At 39.2% G+C, this 13,280-nt stretch overlaps 1 protein-coding gene across 2 annotated transcripts in view; it reads right to left on the minus strand.

Moving 5' to 3' along the window:
- Positions 1–1,898: 1,898 nt before the first annotated feature.
- The window catches only part of hmbox1b (homeobox containing 1 b), a 44,363-nt gene continuing 32,981 nt past the window's right edge, over positions 1,899–13,280 (minus strand). Inside the window, exons 8-10 of one of the 2 annotated variants that reach the window (XM_057823018.1) lie at positions 11,555–11,646; positions 11,154–11,237; positions 1,899–9,952 (exon numbers count right to left, since the gene is read on the minus strand). In XM_057823018.1, coding sequence (XP_057679001.1) covers positions 9,809–9,952; positions 11,154–11,237; positions 11,555–11,646 — 320 coding nt within the window. In that variant the 3' untranslated portion in view covers positions 1,899–9,808. Of the gene's footprint in view, positions 9,953–11,153; positions 11,238–11,554; positions 11,650–13,280 lie in introns of both variants that reach the window. The other variant, XM_057823017.1, reaches the window with a different exon arrangement.

Raw genomic sequence — 13,280 nt, forward strand, 5'->3', positions numbered from 1 at the left:
CTAAAATTTCCAAATTAGCTATTTTTGGGCCATTTTGCTTTTTAGGTTCTAAAAACTAATCACTGTCAAATGGATTTGGAAGAACACGACGTGATTGGATTAAATTCAGTTTGAAGTTGTTTCACACATGCAACACATTTTTTTTTGACAAAATCAAACCAGAAATGGCAATCCATGTTCTGACATTCCATTTCATTATTGCCGGATGGCATCAAGGTAAACTTGTATCGAGGCAATGTTATGCCCTGGTCATGTACAGCTGTTGATGGTGCATACTAACTGTCATTCAAATGCTACAAAATTCAAAGTGTAGTGCTTAATAATGCAGATAAAGCATTCTGAGGACCATTGGAAAGCAGAGAATAATTGCTTTTGTCCAAAATACAATTTTAAATCAGTGGCTCTTAAACTTGCTAAAGGCACCGAACTCCCCAGAAGTATCACATGTGGATTCACTGAACCCTTCGGAATTAGATAATAAAGCATTTTTTTCACTTTCAAAACAGATATACAGTTGTGGTCAAAAGTTTACATACACTTGTGAAGAACATAATGTCATGGCTCTCTTGAGTTTCCAGTTATTTCTACAACTCTGATTTTTCTCCGATAGAGTGATTGGAACAGATACTTCTTTGTCACAAAAAACATTCATAAAGTTTGGTTCTTTTATGACTTTATTATGGGTTAACAGAAAAAGTGATCAAATCTGCTGGGTCAAAAATATACATACAGCAACACGAATTAGCAATTTCTTGTGAGTGATTATTGACTTGAACAAGTCAGGAAAGTCACTTGGAGCCATTTCAAAGCAGCTGCAGGTCCAAAGAGCAACAGTGCAAACAATTGTTTGTAAGTATAAAGTGCATGGCACTGTTTTGTCACTGCCATGATCAGGAAGAAAACGCAAGCTATCACCTGCTGCTGAGAGAAAATTGGTCAGGAGGGTGAAGATTAAACCGAGAATTACCAAAAAGCAGCTCTGCCAAGAATTAGAAGCTGCTGGAACACAGGTGTCAGTGTCCACAGTCAAGCGTGTTTTGCATCTCCATGGACTGAGAGGCTGCCGTGCAAGAAGGAAGCCCTTGCTCCAAAAGCGGCACCTTAAGGCTCGACTGAAGTTTGCTGCTGATCACATGGACAAAGATAAGACCTTCTGGAGGAAAGTTCTGTGGTCAGACAAAACAAAAATCGAGCTGTTTGGCCACAATGCCCAGCAATATGTTTGGAGGAGAAAAGGTGAGGCCTTTAACCCCAAGTACACCATGCCTACCGTCAAGCACGATGGTGGTAGTATTATGCTGTGGGGCTGTTTTGCTGCCAATGGAACTGGTGCTTTACAGAGAGTAAATGGGATAATGAAGAAGGAGGATTACCTTCAAATTCTTCAAGATAACCTAAAGTCATCAGTCCAAAGATTGGGTCTTGGGCGCAGTTGGGTGTTCCAACAGGACAATGACCCCAAACACACTTCAAAAGTGGTAATGGAATGGCTAAATCAGGCTAGAATTAAGGTTTTCGAATGGCCTTCCCAAAGTCCCATTGAGAACTTGTGGACAATGCTGAAGAAACAAGTCCATATCAGGAAGCCATCAAATTTAACTGAACTGCATCAATTCTGTCAAGAGGAGTGGTCAAAGATTCAACCAGAAGCTTGCCGGAAGCTTGTGGATGGCTACCAAAAGCGCCTAATTGAAGTGAAAATGGCCAAGGGACATGTTACCAAATATTAGCGCTGCTGTATGTATATTTTTGATCCAGCAGATTTGATCACTTTTTTCTGTTCACCCATAATAAAGTCATAAAAGAACCAAACTTCATGAATGTTTTTTGTGACAAAGAAGTATCTGTTCCAATCACTCTATCAGAGAAAAATCAGAGTTGTAGAAATAACTGGAAACTCAAGAGAGCCATGACATTATGTTCTTCACAAGTGTATGTAAACTTTTGACCACAACTGTATCTAAGCTAGCAAGCTCATAATTTAGAAAATTCCCATTCAAAATTCTTGTCATTTTAACAGCATGTTTTATAAACAGGTCAAAATTTGAGACTACGCTGCCCATTGGTCTGTTTTATTCCCTCACACCAAGTGTGAGTCAACCTTCCACTGAGCAAACCAATTCCTCCTCCAATCAAACCAAGGACTATCAGTAGAAATAGATTAAGCCTGTAAATTGGGAGCAACCCAGTCCAAAACCTGGTCTAAGAAACCACTTTGCCTAGATTTAATCAGCGTACGAAATAGGTAAAGAAACACAGAGCCCTTCTCCGAACCCCTTAGACTAACTCACCGAACCCCTGGGGTTTAATCAAACCCAGGTTAAGAACCACCAGTTTAAATAATTCCTAAATAGGACAAAAGCTGTAAATTTTCAGGGTATCTGCAGGGTCTTAAATGATCTTAAATACAATTTTGAAAGGTCTTAACAATCTATTGACTACTTTTATTAAGAGCATGCATAAACTTCAGCCTCGCTTTTAAATGCTTTGATTTTTGAGGACACTAGAAGTACAAAGCGGAACAACCTTTGCTGCCCGGTCAGAATTTATCAACACAAGCAAGTTTTGCTTTTGCGGTGTGCGCGGTTGCGTCATGACAGTTTAGTTAGCTTAGTCATAGTGAAGAATACTTAGCAGAACCGATTTACAGTAGTTACGTACATAGGTAAGTGTAAATATAATGATTTGTGGCTTGAGAACGTACAGTTCAGCGCATGGTTGAAGCCGGTGGAGGGAAGCTCGTATGAAGCACACTGCACTTTGTGCAAGAAAATTCGACAACTTTATCAAGGCATAGGAACCCCATTGCAAATCTGAAAAGCGCAAAGCAGTAATAAAATGTCAGCAACTATTGGTCCACATCAGGAGCATTAAAGTCCAACGTGGGACCTGATGCCGTCAGGAACTGCAGAACAGCGGCGGCGCTACTGGGGGAAGTGGGGATCCTGACATGGCAAGAACTAGGTATTGTTTACACGACTCAAAAGGATTGGAGACAGAATGGCGGACGAGACTCCGGCTTCATTACGTCAAAATCACGTAAGTCGGGTACGTCGTAACCCGGGGACTATCTGTAAACATCTCATGAACAACAAGATTTTAGTCCAATTCATTGTCAGTGGGCCAAATCAATTATATTAAAGATAAACTAATGAAAATTGCTTTTAATAAGCTATGTAACTTGCTATGATTCAAAGTTTTGAACAGGTGTGATACTGGTGTGTGGCCACAGCGTACACATCTGATGTTGCTCACAGTTGTCCTCAGTGTGCTCAGGGAGCTTGTGTGTCTGCTCAGACACATGCACTGTTAGCAAGTAATTCCGGGCCTCCATTTTTCCTTCGCATCTTCTGTACGTTTTTCGCCGATATCGATATGAAATGGGTCTTAAATTTTATTCATTATGATCTTAAAAAAACTCTTTAAAAGTCTTAAATTTGGGTTGTTGAACCCTGCAGAGACCCTGATTTTAGTGAATGTCTAGCAAAAAAAATACCTGTCAAGTGAAGTCTTCTGAATTTGGCAAAAAAAAAAAGAAAAATTGAAACAATTTCTCCCCTATTTGAATGATTGAAAAATGTATTAAAGTGGATACAATTTATGGAAAAAAAATGTTATTTAAAAACAAGAATGCTCCCTTTAATATCCGTTTTATACAATAAATTGCACCTGTGCACTTAATGTATTTCGAACCAAATCTCAAATTCACACTACAGTATGTTGAACCCCCAGTTTTAATCGCATCGTGTTCCATTTCAAATCCATTGAAACGCTAAAAACCTGCCAAATGTTTCGCCCATTTTTCCTGCACCAGTGCTAAAAAAAACTCCGCTACATCCATTCCCTACTTCCTCAACGGAGCCCCGGCTTAAGTGGAAGTGTCAAGATCGCATCAAGATTAATTCAAAAGCTTAACATTTTCCTCTTTTTAAGGTGCATTGTTATTTGTCTTTCACAAAATACCTCAGACACAAACAGGAAGACTGTTGTTCAGTCTAATAATGAATGACACAATAGAAAATAGACGATAAAAAAATTCAGGTGAACTTAAAAAAGCTTGATTAATTTAACAATACGCATGTTTCTTTTCAAAACACTTTGTACATTAGCCTTAAAAATGAGTATAAATATTGAAGTTTCTTTTCTTTACCCCCCAAAATCCTTTTTTAAATCCTTTTTGAAATGTGGGTGCCAGTCATACAAGTTGACATTACAATGAATAACAGCTTTGATAAACACTTTCAATGTCTGTGATACGACCACTAACAGAACTGTGTGAAAGGAAAGCTTGTATTTCATTACATATTCTTTTCATGATCAAGTATTCGAATATCTTTACTCAAGACCTCTTCATAAGGAATAGTTTCACACTTTGGGAAAACATACGTGCTATTTAAGCATTAGATAGGGGCGCATTCAACAATGCATCTTTATCTAGTTCTGATGCTATGACTAGGTTCAGACCGCAGGTCTTAATGCCCAATTTTTTGTCATAGCTGTTGGCGTGCCCGTTTCGACTGTCTTTTTCCATTGAGCCCAAGTATCAAGTATTACGCATGCGCACTGATTCGCAGTCTGACACGCACTGAGAAAACTGAACCGCATGCGCAGAAGCACCAAAACAAATGACTACACATAGTGGCTCTACGTCATTCTAGGGTGATCATATTTTAATTTCCAAAAAGCGGACACAAATAACAAACATAAATTATCCCCGTTTAGTCTGATATTAAAAGTTCATATGGATTGATAGAACACATGCACTGAGTGTACGTGTGTTCGTCATGCACGCACGCATGACAAACACACATAGGGTCAGTTGCCCTGACTCTCAGCTATTTAAGCAATATTGAAATATTGCTTACTTGGCGCACAGAAAGAAAGCCGACCATTCTCAAGCTTATCCTTTTTTTCCCCCCGATTTTTTTTTTTTTTTATGACTGTTGTTGAGCCCGCCTCTTCCCTAAAAGCCGAGTTCAAGCTAGGCACTAACGCTAATCTCTACGCTACGCTCTCTCGCTCTTTGCTAACGTAATTGCTGAATTCCGATTTGGGAGACTTGACAGTTGAGACCGCAGCCACATTCTAGAAAAAAGTCTGGCCCAGATTGGATTTTAACCACATACGAAAGTTTGGAGACTTCACAGTTCAGACCACAGCCACATTCTAGAAAAATCTGGCCTGGATCGGATTTTAACCACATAGAAAAATGACCTGGATCAGATTTCAAATAGTCCCCTTTGATGACACTTGTCACTAGAGGTGGGAATCTTTGGGCTCCTAATGTTTCGATTTACGATGCAGAGGCTCTGATTCGATTATAAATCGATTATTGATGCACCACCAACCCGCCATCCCCCAGCTTTTAATTCTTTGTACACTAGTTCCAAAATTGTTCAAAAATCCTTTCAGGCTAAACAAACTATTTCAGTATCAAGTTAACTGTTAAAAACAGTAAATAAAATACTCAAGTCCCCATTCTGTATCGCCAGCTTTAAACTACATTCAATTAATTTAATGTTGTGAATCAACCGTTAAAGTTGTTAAAATTGCTCCCGTTATTCCATCATTTCCCTTCTGTCTACTTTCGACGTGAAAGTTTTCAAACTGTTTCATCATTTAAAGAGATTCAAGTCAATTTTAATTTTTTGCCAAATTTTTTTTTTGTTAGATAAAAAGTAATTAGGTTAGCTACAACAGAGCCTTCTAGAGAAGTCTACTGCTTTATAAAATGGCGCTTGTTTAGTAGCGCGGGAAAGTCTCATTTCACATCTAGTTCTAGGTATATGATCTAACAGGGCCCTTGTCTGTCAATTCACATCTATTTCTAGATATATGTGATATCTACCGTAGCCGTATGTTGCCGTATGTTTGTAGCAACTAGCAACTGGGCGCTGTTTGTAGCGGCTGACGGTCACAGTCAAGCATTATTGTTTTTTTTTTATCTAGTGGCATTAGTTGAACATGATATTTACACTTGGTCCGTTCCTCATTACGTCCTGAAGACTGCGCTGACTGTGTTTTATTTCCGCTTTACCTGGTTTAATTCAATAATTGGAATTTGGATGTTTGTGAATCGGTCTCGAATCTTCCACGGCCGAATCGCAAATAATCTAAGAATCGGAAATTTCCCACGCCTCTACTTGTCACGTTCAGACAGTCAAGTTAATGCCACACTTGAGTCGGAAAAACATGAAAAAAAATTGGATTTGTGCATTAGGACCTGTGGAATGAACTATGTAAATAAGAACCTGCTTAGGGCTACAAACTGCCAATGAAATGATTGAATTTTTCCCTTAACATTTGAGCCAGTGCCAGTACATTTTCAAGCAGTTGCGCACCAACAAATATGTTTTCAATTTATATTACGCGTAAAAAATATTATTTATTGCTCATAAAAACTCACTCAACTGTAGGTTTCAGTTGAGTTGCTACTATGATTAAAGGGCTATGTTGGAGTTTTCAATACTGTCATTGTCACAAATTATGGTAAACGGAATATCAGTACACACTTTCACCCCTACTAAAATTAGAAGGAAACATTTTGCTGTAGAGTCCAAACGGTTGTGAGAAACTGTCCAAAAATTAAATTTTTGGGACAAGTGCCGCTATAGTATCAGTAATTACAGGAATTTATCAAATGAAATGTGAATACAGTGGTACCTTTACTTAGGAACGTCTCTACCTACAGAATTTTCAGGTTAAGACACGCCTCAACGGGAAAATATTACCTCTTGTTACGAAAGAAATTTCATGATACAAAAGGCAAAAATACAGTATGGCTGGTACTCGCGGTTTACTGAACGTAACACTTATAGCTGCTCTGCCACTGGCTATTGCCTAGGATTCCTGGTATGTAATTGTCTAAGAGGGACCTCTACTGTAAGTGTGTATCCCAGCGTCCACCTTCATTCGCCCCTTGTGTTCCAACAGCTTTACATGAGTGAATTAACTTTAATTCTTTATTCTTGTTTTCTATATTATGCACAACTTTTATGTTTTTTGTGGATATTCTAATTGTAACATGTATTCGTTACATGTTTTGAAAAGATGTTCTGATTTTGGGTGGCTCGGAACGGATTAGGGCATTTACATGGAAACGAATTTTCAAGTTACAAAACTACTTCCAGAACCATTTCGTAAGTAGAGGTACCACTGTATATATTTTGCAAACTTATTTACAGCCTGCCGCAAAATACTGGGTGACCGCCCTTTTTAACAATCCAATAAAACAAGACTGATGGAAGAAAAATATTTTATTTATAGTAATTTAAACCTTATAACATGCCTTTAAGAAACAATGACTGAATTTTAAGTTTTTTCAAAACAACACATAAAAGCGCATTTATCAAGGTTTCGTTGGCTACACTTTGCGTAAATCCGTCTGCCGAAACAGCCTGATAGCACAGATATAAGTACGCCTGCTATTAGATGTGTTGCTGACGTCAACGCGGTAGCACCTTGAAAATGGAACAAGGCTCTATTTTGGGTCCCACATCTTGGCGCAAATTCACTCAAACTTGCTGTTTTGCCCAAAACAGCCGTCCACCGCTCACTTTTGCCGAGAAGTCCCCTCCCACATACACAATGAATTGGTTGCCACTGAACCCTCCACACTAGGCTGCCGCTAGTTTGAAACAGCCTTAACTGCTGTGCTAAGCTGTGACCAGTCCTTGTACAAAAGCAGAAGGCTTCTACATTCACTTTGAAGGCAACATGCATATTGGCCTAAAACCGATCACGAAAAACCGATGTCGATATTATCCGATATCATTTTAAAATGCTTTAGCAACTCTATTAAAAAGGGTCCTCACCCTGTATTTTGCTCATTGTGTTTGTCTTGAGCCCTGCTGGTAGTTCATGAATACGATGAAACAACATCAGTCGATTTGAAGTTGATTAGGTTTAAAGTTTCTGCGTATTTCCTAGAGAAGCTGGCTATTTCCTGCCTTTTAGAGTAGTTGCGTATACAAACCGTCACAAAGAAAATACACAAATAAACTGTTTTTCCCAGAATGTAAATCTATTCCTTTGGTCTATAAGTGCCGAGCTCAGTTTGACTGAAAAGTTGCCGCGTCCCCAAAAGGAGACTGGCGCTTTAAAAACAACAACACTTCTATCCTTTGATTTAGAGAAAGGCAAATACTAAGGAATAACTACCTTTAAAACTGTTGCTTCAACCTCTGTGCTAATTACACTGGCGTAGTCTAAATCAACTCTGAGTGTGATTTTAGTTAGAAGAAGAAGAATTTCCTACAAAAAAATCCAATCACATTCTTTTGGCTATTATAGAGGCAGATAAGCAATGATTATACTTCCGTCCTCTGTTAGCGAGCATTCCATCTTGCTTTATTTGGGTAACACTGGCCCAAAACAGAACGACTAAAATATTTCGCCAGATCTATTTGAAGAAATGACTTTTGGATGTCCGTGAAGACGGCGGTCATACCAGTCTATGTTGCCGAGGGCGACTTTGAGCCGGCCTCACGACAGTGTCTTTTCCTTTGGCGTGGAGGGCGTTAAAAAGAAGCGAAGATTCCATTAGTAGATAGCTTAACATTTGCTTGATTATCACCTTGACTGATAAACAGATTCTTCATTGCCTCAAGCACTGAAGTCCTCGCTAAATATTACAATAATTGCTTTCTGACTTTCTGCTGTGGAATAGAAACTTGTTTTAACTCATTCACTGTCAGCCCGTTCAAGTTGCCATCTATGGCAGCGAGTAAGTTAAAGTACTATTCAGGATTTCTGACATGCAAAGCAGTCTAGTAGTGAGATCCAGAAGAGGTGTTTGAACTTAAGGCTATTCATCTTCGGGTTTGCATTCGACAGCAGAAAACTTCCACGATTCCGGTGAGGGTTGAAAACATTCAGACAGTTAGGGATGTGGGATTTATGAAACTGCCTGCCATTCCGTTTTGTTCGGACGGAGAAGACGCTCTCCATTCGTCTCTCCATAAGACATCGTCCAGAGGCGTCTCCGGCCGTTCATTGCACAATGACCAGGGTGAGGCGGGAGAGTAGGTAGGTAGGTAGCACATCATTGGGTTTGGATGACTGAGAACTAGAAGAACCATACATCTTATATACAGTACACGTTTGTTGAGTTTTGTCTCTGAGGTTGAGTGAGATTGAGTGAGGATTGGCTCAGACGACCAGGCTGCAGAGGTAAGGAGGAGTGTCCTGGGAGAAGGGGGAATGAGGAGTAAGTACAACCACAGGTTTCGGTTGTAAGAAAAGGCCAGGACTTCTATTTCATCTTTTTTTTTTCCATAGATAGTTTTTCAGTAAAAGGAGGCTGTATACTTTAGTTGTAAGAATAGTTAGTACATCAGGAAGTCAAGACAATCAATCATGGATTGTTTTGGGAAGGCATGAGGATGACCTTTTGGAGGAACATAGCGCATTGGGACCATGGGAATTCTTTCTTCAATTCAGTTCCTGGGATGTTTTCTGTTAAGAGTACTATCTAGAAGCCTGTTTTCCAAGCTAAGGTCTTCATATTTTACCTGGCATTATCCACCATTTTTTTGTCCTGGAAAATGGTGCGCAAGTGCCTTGCGTGATCCTGCATTTGCGTAAGAAACTGAAGTCGCAACATCATTTATGTAAAAACTATCGAGACCAACCAAGTAGGGTCGTGTTCTGGCACAGGACACACTTTCAATATCCTGTACTTCCCAGGGTTCAAACACAAAATGGTCCTCCTAAAGTTATGACTTCAAAGGTTCCTGCTGTTGAAATGCACCTTTCATTTATCCTTCCCTTTGTCTTCTTGTTGTTTCCATTTTTTTCCTCATACCATTCAGTCGTCCTCTAGGACTTCTGTCTTGATGTCGCTAGGAACCCCTCCGGTTCTAGACAGGGCCAAGATAGTGTGATTGACAGCGGCCATCTCCACAGCCAAAGAGATGGGATCCTGGTGCTCGCTGTGAGCAGCGCTTTCATCCTGAGACAAGGAGGGAGAAAGGAGAAGAACAAAGCAGAAAGAAGGAGTAAAGCGAGAGTTTCATTATTTGTCATTACACAAGTGCAATGAAATTTCCTTCCAGTTTTAGCCCGACTGTGACAAATATCACATATTACCGTATTGGCCCGAAGACGGTGTTTTTTGCATTGAAATAACACTGAAAAAGAGGGGGTCGTCTTATATTCGCAGTCTAGACATTATACCTATTCAGGGCACCAGATATCATTGAAGCGATGTTCTGTCATGACGGATCTCAGCTACTCTCCCCATTCGCGACGCTAGATGGCGCCAGATATCATTGAGGCAAGCGATGTTCTGTCATGACAGATCTCAGCTACTGTTTTTAGTTTAACCAGTTTGCATTATTTTATTGCAATGTTTTTCCTTATTCAGATTTGTTTCCAGACTGCAGTTACATTTAGACTTCAATTTGATGTTTAATGCAGTTATTGCAATTTTGTTGTTTTATCACAATAGATTGGTTTATTTACATTTCAAAAACCAGAAGCCATTCATTTACGAATGTGATTGCACTTTAGTTTACATATTTAAATGTTCAGATATTAAGATTTGAATGAGGCAAAATAACATGCTTTTTCTCTCAAATATATTGTTATAATCATTTGTTTCGGATGTACTGTAATTATTTTCTGTATAAAATTTAATTTGGTGTTTAAAAAGTCTTCTTCAGTATTGAGAAATGAGGGGGTCGTCTTATAATCATGGCTGTCTTATGTTCGGGCCAATACGGTATATGGAGTACAGATTGACCAATCACAATCCGTTTGCGTGACATCACCACGCGTTGAGGGCGTAGCCAGGAATTTGTGGAGGTACACGTCAGGCTAGGGCGGAGGGTCGTAAATCGGGTCTGCCTTGACGGCGTAGGTCCGCCGCTGAAGCATAAACCAGCCTTTAAATTCTAGGATAGTCTACAAAACCAACTCATGAACAGAATAACTAGCTATTCTCATCCTTCTGCTGTTAATTTGAATGAGTTTATCACTAGTATAGTACATGTCCAATCCATTTAAACTGGAGGGTGGCAGCGAACGAATGAAGGAAGGAATGTTCATTCGCTGCCATCCCTTCCACTTTACACTGATTGGACGTCTATGGCCATCAGTGGCTGGGGTCTGTCACAGATTTTAAATACATTAATTAATTAATAACAAGTTACCTGTGTCGGGGAGGTGGGCTCCAAGCGGTAAAGGCCAAATGGTCTGCTAAGAGGTCTCTTGTCAAAATATGGCAGATCACATGCCTATAAGGCAAGGAAATATTAAAATTATAGAAGCAATATACTACACATTTTTGGTGTAATGGCAGTAAAGCCGCAAGAATGCAGATCAATTCTACTTTCAGTCTTCAAGTTTACACATTCGGCTGTTCAGTCCTACATGGTCATGAAATTCATATTTTCCTTTTTTTGTGATTTCAATAAGACTGGCATGTATACATGTTTAAAGCTAACAATCAGTGGCTCAAAGGTCTATGACAAAAAAACAAAAACAAATGCATACTCAAATCCTAGGCAGAAGTGTTTATAAGTTTTGTGTTGTATAAAGAATGTTACTTTACCTGGTCTGTGAAATCGTTGCCATCAATGTCGTCGCTGTTGGAGTGTCCCCCTGGACTCTGCACATCTATCCCGTGACTCTCTAGGATTGTGGCTTCTTGGAGGAAAAGGACAGAGTGTGACATACATTTATGATTGATTGCAAATCAATCAATCCCCAGTGTCACTGCACTATAGTGCAGTAGTCGTTCACCAAATTCTCTATAGCAAAAATCTTTTAATTCTATGAGATTTGTGATAAAAAACGGTAAGGAAAAATACATTGATTTCTTTAAAAAAAATCAACATTTCATGGAAAATGACTACCGCATTTTTCGGACTATAAGTCGCACCAGAGTATAAGTAGCACTAGCCCAAAAAAACGCAATGAGGGGGGGGGGAAAAACTGTGGCACCGGAGTATAAGTTGCATTGTTGGGGAAAATTTACTTGATAAAATCTAACACATAGAACAGATATGTCATCTTGAAAGGCAATTTAAAATAAAAATAGAGAACAACATGTTGAATAAGTGTACAGTATGATAATGTTACATGATGCATGAACAACGAAATGCAAATGTGGCTGGTATGTTAACGTAACACAGCTATTAAGAGTTATTCAGATAATATAGCATAAAGAACATTCTAACACGTTTACCACACCATCAGAAACACTCCAAAACACCAAAATAACATGTGAAATGATGTGAATAATATGTTAATAATTTCACACATAAGTCGCTCCAGAGTACAAGTCACACCACTGGCCAAACTATGAAAAAAAAACTGCGATTTATTGTCCGAAAAATACGGTACTTTGTTGATACAGTGCCCTGCATAATTATTGGCACCCCTGGTTAAGATGTGTTTGTTAGCTTCTAATTTTTTTTTTTTTAAATTCAAATAATATGGGGGCCTTAATGGAAAAAAAGAGAAAAATCCAACATTCAATACAAGTGCATTTATTCAGTGGGGGAAAAAATCCCACATAAAGAAATAATTATTTGACATTAAATAATGTGTGTTACAATTATTAGCACCCCTGGTGTTAATACTTTGTACAAACCCCTTTTGCCAACAAAACAAGGTCTGGGGACTGAGATGGCCATGGGAGGAGCTTGATTTTGTTTCTGGTGAACCATTTCTGTGTAGATTTGGCCATATGTTTAGGGTCATAGTCTTGCTGAAAGACCCAGTGACGACCCATCTTCAGCTTTCGGGCAGAGGGCAACAGATTTTGATTTAAAATGTCCTGGTATTTCAAAGCATTCATGATGCCATGCACCTTAACAAGGTTCCCAGGGCCTTTGGAAGCGAAACAGCCCCACAGCATCACTGACCCACCCCCATACTTCACAGTGGGTATGAGGTGCTTTTCAGCATGCGCATCTTTCGTGGCATGCCAGACCCACTTAGAGTGTTTGTTGCCAAAAAGCAACAAGCACAGTGCTTCGGTCAGATGAGACCAAGATTGAGCTTTTTGGCAACAAACACTCTAAGTGGGTCTGGCGTCCTTGTTTTGTTGGCAAAAGGGGGTTGGACAAATTATTAACACCAGGGGTGCTAATAATTGTGACACACTTTATTTAATGTCAAATAATTATTTCTTTATGTGGGATTTTTTCCCCACTTAATAAATGCACTTGTATTGAAGGTTGGATTTTTCTCTTTTTTTCCATTAAGGTCCCATATTATTTGAATTAAAAAATTATTAAAAGCTAAAAAACACATCTTAACCAGGGGTGCCA

The sequence above is a fragment of the Corythoichthys intestinalis genome, chromosome 19 (genome assembly GCF_030265065.1).
Source record: "Corythoichthys intestinalis isolate RoL2023-P3 chromosome 19, ASM3026506v1, whole genome shotgun sequence".
NCBI lineage: Eukaryota > Metazoa > Chordata > Actinopteri > Syngnathiformes > Syngnathidae > Corythoichthys > Corythoichthys intestinalis.